At 33.9% G+C, this 22,236-nt stretch overlaps 3 protein-coding genes across 4 annotated transcripts; all 3 read right to left on the reverse strand.

The window, feature by feature from the left end:
* Window positions 1–5,209: 5,209 nt before the first annotated feature.
* Window positions 5,210–6,619, reverse strand: LOC145804445 (putative F-box protein At5g62060). Its single transcript, XM_082898319.1, has one exon. The coding sequence runs from the start codon at window positions 6,602–6,604 to the stop codon at window positions 5,366–5,368; it is 1,239 nt and encodes a 412-aa protein (XP_082754445.1). The 5' UTR covers window positions 6,605–6,619; the 3' UTR covers window positions 5,210–5,365.
* Window positions 6,620–8,278: 1,659 nt separating this feature from the next.
* On the reverse strand, window positions 8,279–10,938 carry LOC145804446 (putative F-box/kelch-repeat protein At3g22730). Of its 2 annotated transcripts, XM_082898321.1 has the most exons (3): window positions 10,795–10,933; window positions 9,595–9,726; window positions 8,279–9,410 (listed from the first exon to the last, which is right to left on the reverse strand). In XM_082898321.1, exons 2-3 carry the CDS (start codon window positions 9,604–9,606, stop codon window positions 8,478–8,480), a joined length of 945 nt encoding a protein of 314 aa, XP_082754447.1. In that variant the 5' UTR covers window positions 9,607–9,726; window positions 10,795–10,933; the 3' UTR covers window positions 8,279–8,477. The 2 variants fall into 2 exon arrangements, with proteins under 2 accessions (XP_082754447.1, XP_082754446.1); XM_082898320.1 differs by having other exon boundaries at window positions 8,279–9,726; window positions 10,795–10,938.
* Window positions 10,939–20,762: 9,824 nt separating this feature from the next.
* On the reverse strand, window positions 20,763–21,613 carry LOC145803490 (uncharacterized). The gene is made up of 2 exons (XM_082896772.1): window positions 21,441–21,613; window positions 20,763–21,072 (listed from the first exon to the last, which is right to left on the reverse strand). Exons 1-2 carry the CDS (start codon window positions 21,611–21,613, stop codon window positions 20,763–20,765), a joined length of 483 nt encoding a protein of 160 aa, XP_082752898.1.
* Between the last annotated feature and the right edge of the window lie 623 nt (window positions 21,614–22,236).

Below are 22,236 nucleotides of genomic sequence, written 5' to 3' on the forward strand. Positions count from 1 at the left end.
GTTTGTTGAACCCAGGTTAGTTAGTAATTAGAGTTTGTTAACTCAAAGTTAGTTAGAGTTTGTTATAGTTTGTTAGAAGTTTGTTACATGGTATCTGTATAAATATACAATGTATCTGATCATAAATAAAATAATAAAGGATTCAATTGTTCTTCATGGTATCAGAGCCTCCATAGAGCTCCTACGAGCATAGTTTCAATCCATATATTCATATATGGCTGCTTCATCATCTTCTTCATCTTCTTCTTCTTTACCTGCAAATCTTAATCTCTTGATTTCCAATCTGAATTCTTTTATCACTATTAAATTCGATTCTACCAATTTTCTTATATGGCGAAGTCAATTTTAGAATGTTCTACGAGCTACAGATCTGTTAGACTTTGCAATTGGATCAGTTCCATGTCCTTCATTGATGATCACCAACTCTAATGGTGTTGAAGTTTTGAAACCAGATCGAGTCATTTGGAACAAGACTGATGCTCATCTGCTCAGTTGTATAACTGCTACTCTTACACCTACATTTTTTTCCGCTGTTCTTCATCTGCAACACAGTTTTGAGGTCTGGACTGCTCTTTGCAACCGGTCCACCATGGTGTCTCGTTCTCACATCCATCAAATCAAGAATCAATTGACTCAGTTAACCAAAGGCTCCAAATCAATTAAAGAATATTTGCTTCAAATCAAAGAACTTGCTGATAAATTAGCTATTGCTTCATCACCTATGGATGATGAAGATTTGGTACTGATCACTCTGAATGGCTTGCCGGATGAGTTTGATGCTCTTAAAACTGCTATCCGTGCTCGAATTGAGCCTATTTCCATGGTGGACTTATCTTCTCTTTTGTGTTCTGAGTCTCTTCATATAGACTTCAAACAGAAAAAATTACAATCTCATGAAAACACAGTTGCCTATGTATCCACCAGTGGATCTTTTTCTTCAAGAGGAGGACGATCTTCTTTTCAAAATCAGAGAGGAGGCTATCGAGGCTCTTTTCGTGGTACTGGACGACATAATTCTCGAGGTAGAGGTCGATTCTATTCATCTGCTAAACTTTGTCAAATCTGTGGCAAAGGTAATCATACGACTATTGATTGTTGGCACAGACTGGATCTGAACTTTCATCAGACTGTTCCTCCACATGCTTCTGCTCCAACTTTTTCATCACAGTCTGTTTCTGAACTCTCTTCTGTTTATCCTTCACCAAGAGCCTATGTTACTTCTGTGCCTCCTCCTTCTCTATCTGAGACTGCTCCCTGGTACCTTGATTCGGCTGCCTCTGATCATATTACTAATGATCTCTCCAATCTCAACATATCACAATCCTATACTGGTTCTGATCAGATTATGGTTGGAAATGGCACTTCTATTCCTATTCATCACACAGGTAAAGGACTCCTTCCTACTCCTCATTTTTCTTTCAAACTAAATAAACTTCTTCATGCTCCCATCTCTTCCAATCTTCTCTCTGTTCATCAACTCACCAAAGATAATAATTGCACTATTACTTTTGATGCTTCTTCCTTTGTGGTTCAGGACAAGACCACCAAGGCCATTTTGCACAAAGGATATAATGCTAATGGCCTGTATCACTTTCCATCTCTGTTGTCTTCTTCTCATCATCTTACTGCTATGCATCCTTCTCCAGCCTCATCTACTGCCTTCTTAACAAAGACCTCTGCCTGTGCTTCTGCAGATACTTGGCACAAACGATTGGGCCATCCATCTCCATTGAAGTTTACTGTTTTAAAGAAGCATTTGCCTTTTTCTTTTAATAAAACAAAGTCTGATCTTAGTTCTTGTACACATTGTAGTATAGCTAAGAGTCATAGACTTCCTTTTAAACTGTCAAATTCTACTGTGAATAATCCATTTTCTCTCATTCATAGTGATGTATGGGGACCTTTTCATTCTACTTCATCTGAATACAAGTATTATGTGCTTTTCATTGATGATTGTAGTCGCTTTACTTGGCTTTATCCTCTATGTTACAAAAGTGAAGTTTTCTCCAAATTTTTAGAATTTAAAGCCTATGCTGAGACTCAATTTTCTACTAAACTTCAAGTATTAAGGACTGATGGTGGCACTGAATTTGTGAACTCTTCCATGACTAAATTCTTAAAAGCTCAAGGAATAGTCCATCAACTATCTTGTCCTTATACTCCCCTACAAAATGGTGTCTCTGAACGTAAACATAGACACATTGTTAAGACTACTATTGCGTTGCTTCACCATTCTTCTGTTCCCACTACATTCTGGTTTGATGCAGTTGCTACTGCCATTCATCTCATTAATAGAATGCCCAGTGTAAAATTGTCTAACAAATCTCCTTTTGAGCTCCTTTATCATGTCTTACCTGATTATTCTTTTTTGAAGGTATTTGGCTGCCAATGCTTTCCTTGGTTAAGACCTTACACTCATTCTAAGTTGCAGCCTCGATCCTTTTTATGTGTTTTTCTTGGCTATCACTCATCTTATAAAGGCTATCGTTGTATGGACATGACCACGGGTCAAGTCTATATTACTCGACATGTTGAATTTCATGAAAATGTTTTTCCTTTTTCTACTTATTCATCTGCCCCTACTCAATCTTTCTCTCATCTTCATTCTTTCTTTTGGCCTACATCTACTCCTGCTCCACCTTCCTCCCGATCTGCTGTTGCTGCTCTTCCGTCTTGTTCACCCGCAGCCCCTTTGCCTTCTTCCTCTGGAGCTCCTCCTTTCTGTTCTTCTAACAGACCTCCTGTTGTTCCTTCCTCAGTTCCTCACCCATGTTCCTCACCAGCACCTCTGCCTGCATCCTCTCTAGCTCCTCTGGTTTGTTCTCCGGCCAGCACTGCTGCTGTTATTTCTCCAGTTTCTCAGCCCTGTTCTGCTGTCCAACTTTCTGCTCCACCTTTATCTGGGCCTTCCTCACAACCTATTGCATCTTCTCACCCTATTCCAATTGATTCGCTTTTTATTCATTTACCTTCTTTACCTCCTTTCACTTCATCTATTCCTCCTCTCTCTTTTTCTACTAATTCTCATCCCATGCTTACTAGATCTAAAACTAAGGGTCTTGTCGCTTGTACTACTCCTTCCTTTTCTGATATTGAACCTTCTTCTCATCAACAAGCTCTTGCTTCCCCTCTTTGGCATTCAGCAATGCTTGAAGAATATAATGCCTTACTTGCTCAGGGTACTTGGTCTCTTGTCCCTCTTCCTTCTACTAAGAAGGCTATTGGTTGTAAGTGGGTTTTTCGAATCAAACGCAACAGTGATGGTTCTATTGCCCGATATAAAGCTCGGTTGGTTGCTAAGGGATTTTTACAGCAAGGGGGCCTTGATTATACTGAAACTTTTAGCCTTGTGGCTAAACATCCCACTATCCGGGTTTTGCTTTGTATGGCATTACATTATCATTGGCCATTAAAGCAACTAGACATCAGCAATGCCTTTCTTCACGGCAGTTTGGATGAGGAAGTATATATGACTCAACCACCGGGTTTTGTTAGCTCTTCCTCTCCTCATCATGTATGCAAACTTCAGAAAGCTCTTTATGGCCTCAAACAGGCTCCTCGTGCTTGGTATTCTACTTTCTCCAAGTTCTTATTATCTCAAGGGTTTGTCAATAGTCATTGTGATAACTCTCTCTTTATTCACAAGACTTCCACTAGCATAACGGTCCTTCTGGTGTACGTCGACGACACTTTACTTACTGGTAATAGTCCCTCTCATCTTCAAGCTCTCATTCACCAGATGCACTCTGCTTTTGCCATGAAGAATTGGGTGATCTTTCTTATTTCTTGGGTATTTCTATTCAAGCAGTGGGTGACTCTTATTTTCTGTCTCAATCTAAATATGCCTCTGACATTCTTCTTAAAGCTGGAATGACCTCTTGTAAACCATGTCCTACTCCTCTGTCAATGAAACTTGTTGATACTCCTACTGCTAATCTTCCTTTTCATCAGCCTCAGTTATACAGAAGTTTGGTAGGTGCTTTACAGTATCTAACTCTTACTCGTCTCGATCTGTCTTTCGCTGTCAATCAAGCTTGTCAATACATGCATGCCCCTACTAATGCTCACTTTACTCTGCTCAAACGCATTCTTCGGTTTGTTCAGAGTTCCCTTTCTTATGGCTTGACTTTTCATCCTAGTTCGTTTGAGCTTCAGGCCTTTTCTGATTCAAATTGGGCTGGTGACACTGTTGATCGCAAATCTACCTCTGGCTACTGTGTTTTCCTTGGTTTTAACATCATCTCTTGGTCTGCTAAAAAGCAGCCTACTGTGTCCCGATCCAGCACCGAAGTGGAGTATCGTTCTCTTGCTCATGCTACAGCTGGACTTAGTTGGTTACAAATGCTTCTTCATGATCTTTCTCTCCCTATTGTAACCACTCCCATTCTTTGGTGTGACAACTTATCTGCCATTGCCTTAGCCTCAAATCATGTGTTTCACACAAGGTCCAAACATATCGAAGTTGATTGTCACTTTATTCGTGACAAAATTGCTTCCAAGAAGCTTCTTGTTTACTACATACCCTCTGCAGAGCAAATTGCAGATATCTTCACCAAACCATTGTCTGTTGCTCGGTTTCAGTACCTTTAATCCAAGCTGCTGGTCACTTCTCCTCCCATCCGCTTGCAGGGGGATGATAATAAGACTCTCTCTGCAGCAGTCTCTCTGCAGCAGTCCCATAAGACTCTCTCTGCACCAGATTCTCACTTTGCATCAGAAGCACCAGATGGGTCTGCAGCAAGCTCAAGAACTCAAGATAGTTAGTTAAGCAGTTAGTTTGTTGAACCCAGGTTAGTTAGTAATTAGAGTTTGTTAACTCAAAGTTAGTTAGAGTTTGTTATAGTTTGTTAGAAGTTTGTTACATGGTATCTGTATAAATATACAATGTATCTGATCATAAATAAAATAATAAAGGATGCAATTGTTCTTTAATTTGGCTTTCAATTGTTAGAATTTTTCTACGCAAAATATTAAGATTCAAAATTAATTTTTCATTTTAAAAATAAATTATCATGTATCGCACAAAATACCTACTAGTTAATTAATAAAGAGATTGAGATAAAAAGTGTGAAAATGTTCCATCCCCTAATTTTTCCAAACTCACCCAATGATATGGCAAATAATAAATTGTTATCATTCGAGGGAGTTCGTGGGTAGAAATTAGGAGATGTAGTATTACTCTTCAAAATAATAATAAAAAGTAAAAACAGGTCAACAAATATAATTTTGATTTATTAATTTCAACATCCATAAAAAAAAGTACAAATTTTCAGAAGAGAGAAAATAAACCAACGAGACAACCTACACAAAAAAAAAGAAAAAAAAAGGAAACCGAAGAGGACAATCAGATAACAATAATAATAGGTCATTTTGGATTTGGTTTCCTAAACGCTAGGCTCTGGCGACTGGTAATAAAGAAGTCATGAACCGCATCAGAGAATTGGTAGCACCTCCTCCCATCCTCATCATTTTGTCCGAACAATGAAACTAAGCTCTCTTTGTAGCAAACAGCCCAAAGCCCAAGAAAACTGCCACATCCGTACATTTCAAGATTTCTAATCTCATGAGTTTCATGGTTGAACAACACCAGCTCGTTCGTCCGAGTTTCAAAGAAAAGCTCCTTCTCCTTCCAAAACCCACACGGACGTGAAACTTCTGGAAAGGGTTTTACTGTTACTAGTTTGATCCAACACCCTTCCTCCTCCATCACCCATATATCAATAATACATTCCAAAGTCAAATCAGTTTGAGAAAAGAACAAACCAATAGAACCGTTGTACAATGAAAGAGACCCCCATTTATGTTCAGTACTAGCAGGCACCTCTATCTCTCTAAACTCCTCTAGCCTCATGTCAAATGAAAGGATGCCATATCGATTAGCATTACCTACAGTACACAGCCAATAATATGCTCCATTTATGCATGTGGCACATAAAGAATTATAGATGGAACGACCTGTAGGTATCGTAAGAAGATCGAAATGTCTCCATGAATCTTTACCTAGAGTGTACACTGCAACAACATAATAAGGATAATGTATGTCATCACCCGATTCATCACCTGATTCATCACCAATCGCTTCATAAAAGTTGCGAATCCAAATAATCTTGTAATCCCTAGTCAATGGATCCAACCCAAATCCAACTACATTTCTAATGGCATGAAAATTTGGTGGAAAAATTGGTTCGAGTACATAGAGGCGTCTAAACTCTCTCATAGCAGGGTTCCACAGAGCCATATGGTCGCCATCACTATACCAAGTGCATACCAAAAATATGCCGTCAATGGGGCCAACAACATCTCCCATACAATCTGGGATCTGTAGATGATCAAGATTTTCATGTAAAGGCGGTATGCCAGCAAGTGTTTCATCAGTGAAAAGAGCGATAGCATATCTATCAGTGTCGGAAATATAATGATGAACTAGGAGACGGCCATTATTGTTTTCTTGGTTAAAGTGCTTGCTAATGAAATCAAGATTTTTAATTAGAGTGTACCAGTACCTGCACACACATTTGAATCGCAATAGGGATTTCACGGGCAACCTTGAGAGTATCTCATTCACAACATCTTCAGGTAAATTTCGATCCCTAGTGCTCAACATTTTACCACCTCTGCTGTCGAGCCTTATTTTTCTGATGACACAAAAATAAAAAGAACAAACTTGCATTTTAGTTGAGTGAAAAAGAACAAAAAGAAATCTTGTAATGCTCACCAGCTGCAACAATCTCAATTGCAAAAAAGATATTGATAATGATTCATTTCCTTAATACACCAAATAATATAAAAAGAAATATAGGTTGACGTATCATATGTGATTTTGAGACAATAAATCAAAAAAAAAAAAAAATCTATAACATCAAACAATCATTTATCACGATGATCACAGTTGCTCTACGACATTTTACCTCTCTCAAATAATGTTTCATGAATCAAATCCTTTTTTAAGAAAGGTGACAGCAGAACACTACCTAAAAGAAAGAATGAGGAATGAATTGATAACTTTGAACTAATAGTAAAGATATAACATTGCACTTCAAAAGTCTTAACGTTTGGCAAAGTGTTGCATTTGGAAAAAGATGAAATATTATTTTTTGAGAATTCAAAAAATTTATTAATATTTCTGGAACTGTGAAAAAAAAAAAACTCATCCGGTTAGTTTTAAAAATAATTTATATACACGTGTAGCGTTCAATTTAATATTGTTTAATTAAAATAATAGAATTCAATATTTTTTTTTGTTAAATTTTTAACAAATGCCAAATGATAAATGGTAGAGTATTATTTTAAAGAATAATGATTCATCAAAAATAATTGTACATATTTAAGGCACCTATTGATGTTTCTTGAGTAGTTTTTAAATAAAAATTTTGAAATTTTCATATTATTGATAATGTACCTTCATTAGCCCTGCCAAAAGATGTATGCAAAAATAATTTAGCTGGAATAAAAAATTTGCAATTATTATGATGTGTCATATAATTAATCAGAATCTTTTTAAGAACTGAAACTATTAAAGTTATAGAAATTTTGTGCCTAATTCCTTTTAAAAACACTATTTATGATTTGAATTTGTAATTTTTTATGCATCAATGTGAATAACTCTTACTGTCCCACCTTTGAGTAAATCCACCTTAAGATATAATTAACGACCTGATGCATCACTTTAGATACAATTAAAAACAAAAAAAATTAGCAAAAGTCTTTTCAATTAATAATCAAAAAAATTACATCATGAGTTATAATCAAGTCAATATTTATATATATTATAAATTTTTTCGTTATTTTTATTTTTTTCATAAAAAAATATTTCGATATAAGTGAAATTCATAATTTTTTTGATAAATTAGATTAATACAAATGATGGTTTGATTTCAAGTTAAAAATATAATTTTTTTAAAAATTATTTGAATTTTTTTTATAAGCCTTTTACAAAGGATAACACATATAGTGACAATTTTTTATCAATCATTAGCAAATCGATTTGTAATTTGGCTTTCAATTGTTAGAATTTTTCTACACAAAATATTAAGATTCAAAATTAATTTTTCATTTTAAAAATAAATTATCATGTATCGCACAAAATACCTACTAGTTAATTAATAAAGAGATTGAGATAAAAAGTGTGAAAATGTTCCATCCCCTAATTTTTCCAAACTCACCCAATGATATGGCAAAAAATAAATTGGTATCATTCGAGGGAGTTCGGGGGTAGAAATTAGGAGATGTAGTATTACTCTTCAAAATAATAATAAAAAGTACAATTCGTTGGTCAACATATATAATTTTGATTTATTAATTTCAACATCCATAAAAAAAAGTACAAATTTTCAGAAGAGAGAAAATAAACCAACGAGACAACCTACACACACAACAACAAAAAAAAAAAAAAAAAAAAAAAGAAAGAAAAAAAAGAGGGGGAAACCGAAGAGGACAATCAGATAACAATAATAATAGTTCATTTTGGATTTGGTTCCCTAAACGCTAGGCTCTGGTTTCCTAAAGAAGTCATGAACCGCATCAGAGAATTGGTAGCACCTCCTCCCATCCTCATCATTTTGTCCGAACAATGAAACTAAGCTCTCTTTGTAGCAAACAGCCCAAAGCGCAAGAAAACCGCCATCTCCGTACATTTCAAGATTTCTAATCTCATGAGTTTCATGGTTGAACAACACCAGCTCGTTCGTCCGAGTTTCAAAGAAAAGCTCCTTCTCCTTCCAAAACCCACACAGACGTGAAACTTCTGGAAAGGGTTTTACTGTTACTAGTTTGATCCAACACCCTTCCTCCTCCATCACCCATATATCAATAATACATTCCAAAGTCAAATCAGTCTGAGAAAAGAACAAACCAATAGAACCGTTGTACAATGAAAGAGACCCCCATTTATGTTTAGTACTAGCAGGCACCTCTATCTCTCTAAACTCCTCTAGCCTCATGTCAAATGAAAGGATGCCATATCGATTAGCATCATTAACTACACTACACAGCCAATAATATGCTCCATTTATGCATGTGGCACATAAAGAATTATAGATGGAACGACGTGTAGGCATCGTAAGAAGATCGAAATGTCTCCACGAATCTTTACCTAGAGTGTACACTGCAACAACATAATAAGGATAATATATGTCATCATCCCATTCATCACCTGATTCATCACCAATCACTTCATAAAAGTTGCGAATCCAAATAATCTTGTAATCCCTAGTCAATGGATCCAACCCAAATCCAACTACATTTCTAATGGCATGAAAATTTGGTGGAAAAATTGGTTCGAGTACATGGAGGCGTCTAAACTCTCTCATAGCAGGGTTCCACAGAGCCATACGGTCGCCATCACTATACCAAGTGTATACCAAAAATATGCCGTCAATGGGGCCAACAACATCTCCCATACAATCTGGGATCTGTAGATGATCAAGATTTTCATGTAAAGGCGGTATGCCAGCAAGTGTTTCATCAGGGAAAAGAGCGATAGCATATCTATCAATGTCGGAAATATAATGATGAACAAGGAGACGGCCATTATTGTTTTTTTGGTTAAAGTGTTTGCTAATGAAATCAGGATTTTTAATTAGTGTGTACCAGTACCTGCACACACATTTGAATCGCAATAGGGATTTCACGGGCAGCCTTGAGAGTATCTCATTCACAACATCTTCAGGTAAATTTCGATCCCTAGTGCTCAACATTTTACCACCTCTGCTGTCGAGCCTTATTTTTCTGATGACACAAAAATAAAAAGAACAAACCTGCATTTTAGTTGAGTGAAAAAGGACAAAAAGAAATCTTGTAATGCTCACCAGCCGCAACAACCTCAATTCCAAAAAAGATATTGATAATGATTCATTTCCTTAATACACCAAATAATATAAAAAGAAATATAGGTTGACGTATCGTATGTGATTTTGAGACAATAAATCCAAAAAAAAAATCTATAACATCAAACAATCATTTATCACGATGATCACAGTTGCTCTGCGACATTTTACCTCTCTCAAATAATGTTTCATGAATCAAATCCTTTTTTAAGAAAGGTGACAGCAGAACACTACCTAAAACAAAGAATAAGGAATGAATTGACAACTTTGAACTAATAGCAAAGATATAACATTGCACTTCAAAAGTCTTAACGTTTGGCAAAGTGTTGCATTTGGAAAAAGATGAAATATTATTTTTTGAGAATTCAAAAAATTTATTAATATTTCTGGAACTGTGAAAAAAAAAAAAAAACTCATCCGATTAGTTTTTAGTTTTGGAGTTTTTTGTTTCTTTTTTCTTTTTTCCCCCCTAATAAACAAGTTCACCTATAGAAATATATGGAATTTCTGAGGAATAGATGGAGAGATTCTAAGACATGGAAATAAATCAATAAACCAAAAACATATGAATAGATCGGTAAAAACCAGACAATTGACAGATAAGAAGCACAGAAAAATAAAGTAAAAAAGAGAGAACCAGCTTCAAATGTTAACGCAGAGAGAGAGAGAGAGAGAGAGAGAGAGAGAGAGATTGCTTCGGGCGATGTGGTTGAGAGATGTCTATATACCTAAAATCTCCACAATTTCAACAGGAGAGATTAATAAGAACAGCCACAATCTAACACAAAATAATATTAGTCAGTCCAAATTAAACTAATACAGACAAACAACTGTGGTCATTGCACTCCAAGATCAAAAAATAATATTAAAAAAATGCCCACAACCTGGATAGCAAAAGGAGAGTAAATAGAAGAGCAAGAGAAACAAATCTGGAGAGTAAATAAGAAAGCAAAGAGAAAGGGAGACTTACCCGTTACCAAATCAGCGATCTGAGAGGATGATCGACGGCGACCGACAAGGCTAGCGACGGCGGTGGCGGCAACCGACAAGTTGAGGAGGAGGAGCCAGAGGGAGACGAGAGAGTTTCTCACAAATACGATGAACGAAACGAGATGTTGTTGGGGTGAATTAGGGGTGGTTTGATTTGGGATGATGTATTTTTTTTTGGAAAATTTACCCATAAGTCCTAGTTTCTGAAAAGTTGAACCATTTAGTTCTAAAAGTTTTCTTATGCTCCATTTAGTTCTATTTGCACATCAATCTAATGTTTGAACATTAATCTGATGTTCGAAATCTAATGTTCGAAACATTAATCTGATGTTCGAAATCTAATATTCGAAACATTAATCTAATGTTTGAAACATTGTAATGGGACCTTTCAGTCTATAAGAAACTTTTAGGACTAAACAGTGTATAAGTTATTAATTTGGAATTTATTGATGCATCCCTTTTTTTTTTTTTTTTTGAACGATGGGATGATGTATTTTGGTGTCAATAAAAATAAAAATAAAAATAAAAATATTAAAATAGTTTAAGATAAAATATCAAGAAAATATTATTTTGTTTTTTAAATTATTATACAAAAATTAATTTGGCATTAAGATTTTGTATTATTTTAATTTAATTCTTATTTTTTGAAAAAAAAATTGTCCAATTTACTTCTCGTCGTCTATTTTCATTTACAATCAAACGAAATTTGCTGACTTAGCACTAAATTTAATTTGGAATTTTATTTTACCTCCAAACTATGCCTTAAAAATCAATAAGTCCCCTAAATATAAACAAATTAAATTTTAAATAATATACTTTACAAAAAAATAATAAAAATATATAAAATTCCTCATTTAGAATTATCTTTTTAAGTTTCAAATTATCCAGAGTCCATACTGAATAAACTAATTGAGTCGAAAATTTATTGGCTACTTTATGTGTACGCATGCACATACTTGTAACTAGATTATTCCCCAAATTAATTTTTATAGAATCGATCGACTTATAGTAATTTCAAAATTAAGTGGGTAAAACAAAATTAAAATTCTATTATTGTCTAAAGAATTTATTTAATGTTTAAACTTTTTTTTTTCATTTTTGAGATGAAAAATTCACCGGGTTCCAATTTTCTGAATTCAATTTTTTTGAAATTGAGTTTTTTTATTTTTAGTATTTTTTTCTATTATTTTTAGTTTTTTTTTTTGTTTCTAGTGAATTTAAATTATATAGGGTAGCATTCTGAGTTTAAACTTATTTTTATATAATTTTTTTGTAAACATTTTAAATATATATATATATATATATATATAAAGTTTTTACGACATTGTGTTCTTCAAAAGAAAAAGTTCTTTGTTTATTTTGCATATTGATTTAACAGGTTAATAGAGAAGTCAGAAAAAGAAAACAAAAAAGGGAATAATTTTTTTTTTATTCATTGTGTTCTCAATTTTTTTTTTCTTTCTATATTTCTTTAAAATGTAGGTAGACTCTTTTTCAATTTTCAAATTGTTTCCAAAACAATAGTATTCCAAACTTTTCCAAAAAAATAAAATAAAAATTGCACACACAAAAAAAGAATGAGGATGTTCTTAAACATTTTTTGAAACACAAAAAATAATGATAATAATAAAATATTAAAAAATAAAAAAAAAAATTCTTATTTCTTGGATGGTTGAGAATAGTAAGTTGAAAATATATTATGAAAATTTACTTATTTTAGAAAAAATAATGAGTAAGGAATAGATATTCAGATTTTTTTTTGGGGGGGGGGGGGGGAAGTAAGAGGGGAAGTAAGATTTTCGAAAAAAATTTCAATTTCAAGGTTTGATATGATATATATATCACTCATATACTTTTGCATTATCTTTGAATTTTTTTGGAGGAGATTGATTAATAAGTCTCATATTTTTTTTTTCTTGTGATCCATTTAGTTATTTTGAATGTATAATGACTCATTTGTCCGTCACATTGGAGTATCACATTTGAAATAGTATACTAAAGAGTTTTTTAGTGTCACATTATACCCGTCACGTTAGAGTTTCACATTTAGAAAAAGTACATTAAAGAGTTTTTAATTTTTTTAGAGTGTCATATCATACCTGCCATGTTAGAGTGTCATATCATATCTGTCACGTTGTCACATTTGAGAAAAATACATTAAGAAGTTTTTTTTTTTTTAGAGCGTCACATCATACTCGCCATGTTGTCACGTTTGGAAAAAGTATACTAAAGACTGTCACGTATCACGTTTGAGAAAAGTATATTAAGGAGCTTTAAATTTTTTTTAGAGTGCTACATTATATCCGCCACGTTGTCACGTTTGGAAAAAATGCGCCAAGGAGTTTTCAATTATTTTTAGAGTGTCACATCATACCCGTTATGTTGTTACGTTTCAGAAAAATATACTAAGGAGTCTTTATTTTTTTTGAAGTGTTACATCATACCCGCTTCATTGTCACACTTGGGAAAAATACACCAAGGAATTTTTATTTTTTTATAGTAAAAGTTATGGAGTATGACATCATACTTGTCACGTTGTAACATTTAGGAAAAGTACACTAAAGAATTTTTAATTTTTTTAAAGTGTCACATCGTTGGAGTGTCATATTAATACTTGCCATATTGGAGTATCACATTATACCTGTCACATTAATAAAAGGGTATAGCTGTCTACCAGAACACTAGGGGTGAGTATGATCTGGATTGAGGTAAAATTAGGACTAGCTCGTTATCTACGGTTCTTGAAAAATTGGAACCAATCCAATCCGTTTAAATTGTGGAACCAATCCAAACCAATCTATTTAAACACGGATCGGATCGGTTTAGGATGACATATTCACATAATTAAATAACAAAAAAGATACAAAACATTTTAATTTCGTAAAAACATAAACATAACATCATATTAGTTCCACAATAGTAACATGTCTTTCTACAATAGCGACATACTGTTTTAGAATTTAAACAACTATAAGAAAATTGGCTCCACCATAAATATTTAAACTAACAAACAAAAACAATAAAAAAAGATACTATGTGGATTTAGGTTTGGGTTTATGTTTTATACGGAATAAGAGAAGACATTATGTGGGAGGGTGTATAATATAAATATAGACTATTTGTATACGGTCAGGATCGGTTTCAATCCGGAACCATGGGGTTCAATCCAGAACCGATCCGTGGACTACGAATTTTTAATTTTTCAATCTGAAACGGAGCCATGGATTCAAAAAATAAATCCAAACTTACTAAATTGAACTGGACCGGATCGGATTACGGATTTTACGAATTCCTTGCTTAGCCGTACAAAACACTATTAAAATCACAAACAGAACCACACGGAAAGAAACTCTCCACTAATAGGACTTAACAGATTAATAGAAAAAACTTGAGATTAATTGAAATCTTGTTTGTGAAATGAGATTTATTGGCAAGTACCCCCCCTTTTTTTTTTGAATTTTTTGAATTAATTAATTATTATAATGATTCATTTCCTTAATACACCAAATGAAAAAAGAATGGTCTATCATTAAAATTATATTCCTGTCTATTTTTTTAAGATAAATTTGATATAAAAATATAACTACTAATATCCAACCATCTCAATTTTTTGTATTAATATTTTTATAACATGCCCCAAAATAGGCTCACCATACCTAACTATCCAACTCAAGAATTTGATTTTTCTTTAGTTCTTTCTTCTTTCCAATCTAAAAAAAAAAAACCCCAAGTTAAAAATGTAAATTTTTTAAAAATTATTTTTAATTTTTTTTATAAGCCTTTTACAAAGGATAACACATGTAGTGACATAAATTTTTATCAATCATTAGCAAATCTATTTGTAATTTGGCTTTCAGTTGTTAGAATTTTTTTACATAAAATATTAAGATTCGAAATTAATTTTTCATTTTAAAAATAAATTATCATGTATCGCACAAAATATCTACTAGTTAATTAATAAAGAGATTGAGATAAAAAATGTGAAAATGTTCCATCCCCTAATTTCAATTTCAAGGTTTGATATGATATATATATATATATATATATCACCCATATACTTTTGCATTATCTTTGAATTTTTTTTGGAGGAGATTGATTAATAAGTCTCATTTTTTTTTTCTTGTGATCCATTTAGTCATTTTGAATGTATAATGACTCATTTGTCTGTCACATTGGAGTATCACATTTGAAATAGTATACTAAAGAGTTTTTTAGTGTCACATTATACCCGTCACGTTAGAGTTTCACATTTAGAAAAAGTACATTAAAGAGTTTTTAATTTTTTTAGAGTGTCATATCATACCTGCCATGTTGGAGTGTCATATCATATCTGCCACGTTGCCACGTTTGAGAAAAATACATTAAGAAGTTTTTTTTTAAATTTTTTTAGAGCGTCACATCATACTCGCCATGTTGTCACGTTTGGGAAAAGTACACTAATGAGTGTCACGTATCACGTTTGAGAAAAGTATATTAAGGAGTTTTAAATTTTTTTTAGAGTGTCACATCATACCCGCCACGTTGTCACGTTTGGAAAAAGTGCTCCAAGGAGTTTTCAATTTTTTTTAGAGTGTCACATCATACCCGTTATGTTGTTACGTTTCAGAAAAATATACTAAGGAGTCTTTATTTTTTTTGAAGTGTTACATCATACCCACCTCGTTGTCACACTTGGGAAAAATACACTAAGGAATTTTTATTTTTTTTATTTTTATTTTTTTTTAGTAAAAGTTATGGAGTATGACATCATACTTGCCACGTTGTAACATTTAAGAAAAGTACACTAAAGAATTTTTAATTTTTTTAAAGTGTCACATCGTTAGAGTGACATATTAATACTTGCCATATTGGAGTATTACATTATACCTGTCACATTAATAAAAGGGTATAGCTGTCCACCAGAACACTAGGGGTGAGTATGGTCCGGATTGAGATAAAATTAGGACTAGCTCGTTATCTACGGTTCTTGAAAAATTGGAACCAATCCAATCTGTTTAAATCGTGGAACCAATCCGAACCAATCTATTTAAACACGTATCGAATCGATTTAGGACCACAGATTCACATAATTAAATAACAAAAAAGATATAAAACATTTTAATTTCATAAAAACATAAACATAGCATCATATCAGTTCCACAATAGTAACATGTCTTTCTACAATAGCGACATACTGTTTTAGAATTTAAACAACCATAAGAAAACTGGTTCCACCATAAATATTTAAATTAACAAACAAAAACAATAAAAAAAGATACTATGCGGATTTAGGTTTGGGTTTATGTTTTATACAGAATAAGAGAAAACATTATGTGGGAGGGTGTATAATATAAATATAGGCTATTTGTATACGGTCCGGATCGGTTTCAATTCGGAACCATGGGTTCAATCCGAAACCGATCTGTGGACTACGAATTTTTAATTTTTCAATCCGAAACGGAACCATGGATTTAAAAAATCAATCCAAACCTACTGAATTGAACTGGACCGGATCGGATTACGGATTTTACGAATTCCTTGCTTAGCCCTACAAAACACTATTAAAATCACAAATAGAACCACACGGAAAGAAACTCTCCACTAATAGGACTTAATAGATTAATAGAAAAAACTTGAGATTAATTGGAATCTTGTTTGCGAGATGAGATTTATTGGCAAATATCCCTTTTTTTTAAAATTTTTTTGAATTAATTAATTTTTTTTTTCATATTTATCAAATCTCTTTTATTACAAATGTTTGGGGTCTGTTTGATAAAGTTTACGTTTTTCAGTTTTTATTTACAAAAATTTTATCTGGTTTTTGTTTATTTTTTATTTATTTTTAGAAAAACATAAACTACAAACACGTTTGGTAATTGACAAAATATTTAAAAAATTTTAAAAATATAAAAAAGAGTGAGAAATGGCAAGTGGTGACAAGTGGCGGCGGAAAACGGTGGTGGAAAGTGGTGACGATGGGTAGCGGGTGGTGGCGGGTGGGTGGTGGGTGGGTGGGTGACGGTGGCGGGTGGTGGGTGGTAGCGAGTGGGTGGTGGTGGTGGCGGGTGGTGGTAGGTGGTGGCGGGTGGGTGGCGGTGGTGGGTAGGTGGGTGACGGCGGCGGGTGGTGGGTGGTAACGAGTGGATGGTGGTGGTGGTGGTGGGTGGTGGCGGGTGGGTGGTGGCAGCGAGTAGGTGGCGGGTGGTGATGGTGGATTGGTGGGTGACGGTGACGGTGGCGGATGGTGGTGGGTGACGGTGGCGGTGGCGGTGGTGGTGGCGGGTGGTGGTGGCAGGTGGGTGGTGGATGACGGGTAGGTGGCAAGTGGTGGTAATGGTAGGTGGGTGGGTGACGGTGGCGGGTGGTGGGTGGTAGCAAGTGGGTGGTGGGGGTGGGTGGTGGTGGCAGATGGGTGGCGGGTGGGTGGTGGTGATGGTAGGTGGCAGGTGGGTGGTGGTGGCGGGTGGTGGATAGTAGTGGCAGGTGGGTGGTGAGTGGTGGCGGGGGGCGGTGGATGGTAGTGGCGGACGGTGGATGGTAGTGGCGGGTGGTGGGTGGTGGAGGGTGGATGGTAAGTGGGAGGTGGGTGGTGGTGGTGGTGGTGGTGGTGGCGGTGGCGATGGGTGGGTGGTGGTGGCGAGTGGGTGGCAGGTGGGTGGTGGTGGTTGGTTGGTGGCAGGTGGGTGGTGGTGGCGGGTGATGGGTGGTGGTGGCAGGTGGGTGGTGAGTGGTGATAGCAGGTGGTGGTAGGGGGTAGGTGGTGGTGGTGGTGGTGGCGGCGGAAGACGGTGGTGGAAAATAGTGGCGGGTGGTGGCTAATGTTGGGTGGTAAAAAAAAAAAAAAACTCAAAACTCAAAACGAAAACACATTTTTTGAGTTTACATTTTTTGGCCAAATTTATAAACTGAGACCACTGATTTATAAATTAAAAATTTACCAAACAAGTTTTTATTTGAGTTTTTAAAATTTTTGTAAATATAAACAGAAAACTGAAAATGTAAGTGTTACTAAACGGCACCTTAGTCTTTCAATTTGCGTTTAATTATTTTTATATTCAATTTTTAAAAATTTTAAATTCAGTTAAAGATACTGAGTTCAGCCAAAATTATTTATATATTCAATTTTTGTTTTTAAAAAATTTATATATTCAATATATTGAATGCACTATTTGAAGCTATATTTATTTTACGAATTTGCACATACATCCCATGTGTCAAGCTGCTAATTATTATTATTATTATTAGGTAAACTCAATCCAATCACGGCCCAATGAACTTAATAAAGAAGACATTTGTTTTGTTGAAACGAAAAAAAGTAAAAAAAGAAAGAATCATTAATCCCAGAATAAAAATGAGATCTTTATTTACCATCTTTATACATGGACATTTTGAGGTGGTTTGAGATGATTTAAATAACTGTACTTTTTGACTTTTTATGAAATATGGGCTGGGTATAGGTTGGGTTTGAAGTGATGTGGTAGAGAGGTGATGTGACTTAAATAAGATGATGTGACTTAAATAGAATAGTAACTTTTTAATTTTTTTAGATTATGAAAAGAAATTATAAGTATTCTAAAATAGGAATAAATTATACCATACGTAATCAAATCTCCAACTTTTAATATATATTTTTAAAATCAAAGCCAACAAAATAGTTTTTTGCCTTTTCGATTGAATCAAGAAAGTCATGATAATTTAGGATAGGTTGTATGTTATACACCACACATTTGAAGAATGAATAATAACACAAAAGTGATAAGTTGTGTTATTTATATCAACAATTATAAAATTAGAGCACATGTAACATTTATATTTATTCCAATAAAACTAAACAATTTCTCTATGTTTTATAGTTTTTACCATTTTTGGTATGGATAGTGTGCATCTTAAAAATGAAAACAAAAGAATAAAAAATATAATGTAGTCTTTTTTCGTTTCTCAAAAAATAAATCAAACCTATTTATCTTATAACACAATAAGGCTAAGCTTGGCATAACCTAAATAATACAAAAAGTCAAAAAGTCACTATCCTATTTAAGTCACATCATCTTATTTAAATTACATCACCTCTCTAACACATCACATCAAACCCAATCCAAACGCAACCCATATAAACCAATAAGTCAAAAAGTACATTTTTTTAGAACATTCCAAATCAACCCTAAGTCAAGAGCACAATGTGTCTAATATGAGATCGTAAATTATCTTCTTTTATTTTTGTGTTTTTTTAACTGGAGGCCTCCATGCCAATACTATTATCTCTTCTTCATTTTCTTTGCATACCAAAGTGGTTGTGGATAAATTACAACGAAGAAGACAAATGAAGTCTTTGTTCTACAATGTGTTTGGATGGATCACAATGGAGGAAAAAAATGGTAACAACGCATATATTTATTTAGCTCAACAGTTTTCTCTTTTAACTTAACTTTCAATTTTTAATAAATCAGTAATCCAAATAATTGAAGCATCAATTGTAAAAACAAAGAGATGTGTTATGTTTTAGTGGCTAGGTGCCCTGAAGAGAGTTTGGAATTGTTAATTTTAGGGGAAATAATGTGTCAGTATAATGTTAAAAAATAGTACCAAATTCATGAAAAAGTATATAAAATTATGTCTTAATGTTGCAAAGTTTTTCATTAATTTAAGATTATTTATCTTACATTCCACTTAAATGATATTTTCCCTTAATTTGAGCACTGACAAATGTCAGATTGGGTTGTTTGGATGTTAAAGAGTTACTACTTAAAAAAAATTATTAATTTTAGCATCCATAAAAAAGTAGTATTTTTCAAAATAGAGAATAAACCAATGAGAAAACATGCCCATAATAAAACAGAGTGAGTCCGAAGATAGACAATCAGGATAAGAATAAACAAGTTATTCGGGTTTTGGATTCCTAGTCCTAAGCTCGTGCAGCAACCAGTAATAAGGAAGTCATGAACCGCATTAGAGAATTGGTAGCCCCTCCTCCTCCCATCCTCATCATTTTGTCCAAACATTGAAACTAAGCTCTCCTTGTAACAAATAGCCCAAAGCCCAAGAGCATTGCCACATCCCTAGAAAGCACAGATACGGATACGAGGTACGGATACGATACGATATGGATATGGTGATACAACAAAACCTAAAAAAGTAGGATACGGATACGGGTACGGCTAGGATACGTTTGTAAAAAATAAAAAATAAAAAAATTATTAACAGTGAGTTACACATAAGCTCAAGAATATTGAGAAACCACAGTAACTTTATAATGCAAAATACTAATCTTTTAGGAATTAGGTATTAATTTAAGCCAGTAGCTAGTTTAGTTTTTAAATTTTCAATAGGTCTTGCAAATATTTTATTTCAATATCAAGTCTAATATGTTGATATTATAATATCAAAACAATCTACAGCTTGACCCTATGTTTTTTCCTTTTGTACTAGTCAAAAATATTCTATGCAAGTTTATTTGCTTATTTATTTATTGATATTTAATTTTACTATTGTTATATTATCTTATTAATCCTTACTTCTATGTAGTTATAGGGGACATGCATGATACAATGAAGATATGTCAATTTGATGAATTCTATTACTTTAGCTTACAATGTTATTTTTATAAAAAAAACTAAGCAAAGTATTATAAAAATATTCTATTTATCCTGCAGTTATATTATATTATGATGTTATGCAAGAAATGATACAATTCTAATTTCGTAAAAGGAGTAATTCATGACTTGGAGCGTTTGATACTTCAAAATTAATTAAGAAGTATTCGATAATATGTGACTTGGAGCATTTGATACTTCAAAACTAAATATCCGATACTTCAAAATTAATGAAAAATTAATTAAGAAGTATCCGATACTTTTAATAAGTATCTGATACTTATCCATAAGTATCCAAGGAGTATTAGTATCTGATACAGATACGTCTTCCTATTTGAAGTATCCGTGCTTCATAGCCACATCCGTAGATTTCAAGATTTCACATCTCATGGGTTTCATGGTTGTACAACACCAGCTCATTCGTCTGACTTTCAAACAAAAGCTCCTCATTCCAAAACCCACGCAGAAGAAAAACTTCTAGAAACGAATTTACTGTTATTAGTTTGGTCCAACATCCTTCCTCCTCCATCACCCATATATCAATAATAGATTGCAAAATCACACCAGTTTGACGAAGGAACAAACCAATAGAATCATTGTACAATGAAAGAAACCCCCATTTATGCTCAGAATGATCAGGCCCCTCTATCTCTCTAAATTCCTCCAGCCGCATGTCAAATGAAAGGATCCTATATTTAATATAATCCATACCAGACAACCAATAATATGCTCCATTTATGCATGTGGCACACAAAGAATTATAGATAGTACGGCCTTTAGGTATTGTAAGAAGATCGAAATGTCTCCACAAATCTTTACCTAGAGTGTATATTACAACAACATGATAAGGATAGCCTATATATCATATGTTTCATCACTAATCCTTTCAATAAAGTAGCGAATCCAAATAATCTTGTAATATGGGCCCAACCCAAATCCAATCACATTTGTAAGGGCATGAAAATTCGGTGGAAAGATAGGTTCGAATACATGGAGGTGGTTGAACTCTCACATAGCAGGGTTTCACAGAGCCATACGGTCGCTGTTGCTATAATACCCAAGAATGTGCAGCAAAAATATGCCGTCAATGGGGCCAACAGCATTGCCCATATCTTCTGGGCTCGATAGATGATCAAGATTTTCATGCAAATGCAGTATACCAACAAATGTTTCATCAGGGAAAAGTGCGATAGCATATCTATCAATGTCAGAAATATAATGATGAACCATGAGACGGCCATTATTGTTTTTGTTAGGGAAAATAGATGATTTCCCACAAGTAAATCAATCAATGGGAATAAAAATTAATGCAAAAAAATTAAATCTACCGCGACACGAGAATTTTTATATGGTTCCCTCAATGTGAGGTACATCCACGGGATTGAAATCCGATTCCACTATCAACCAAAAAGTTTCCAAACGATTACAAACGAGACACGAATGGTCTCACAAAACCACCCTTAGGTGAATTTCAAATAATCACAAATAATCAAGAGGAAAGACCTTACCAAAAAGTCTTCGAAACAAAATTGTAGAAGATCCAAAAATAATGAACCAAAACCAACATCTTCAATGCGAAGGCGGAGTTGTCAAAACGTCCAAACAAAGTGAAGCAAAGTAAACTACATGTCGCCACTGTACCAATGGAAATCACCAATTGAACTTTTACAAAGTTCTATGTTGTTGCCCAAAACCAAACCCAAAAATAAAAGATAATCAGCCGCTGCCTCCTAGCAAATATATATATCAATATATTATTTAATCTTGGGTTTTTTTAACAAAACCTTAGCTGCTATCAAACTGATTATTAAATACCCATTGGGCCTCCAAAAGTTAGGTATAATATAGTAAAA

Source organism: Camellia sinensis, chromosome 12 (genome assembly GCF_055761805.1).
Source record: "Camellia sinensis isolate YWXY chromosome 12, ASM5576180v1, whole genome shotgun sequence".
NCBI classification, from domain to species: domain Eukaryota; kingdom Viridiplantae; phylum Streptophyta; class Magnoliopsida; order Ericales; family Theaceae; genus Camellia; species Camellia sinensis.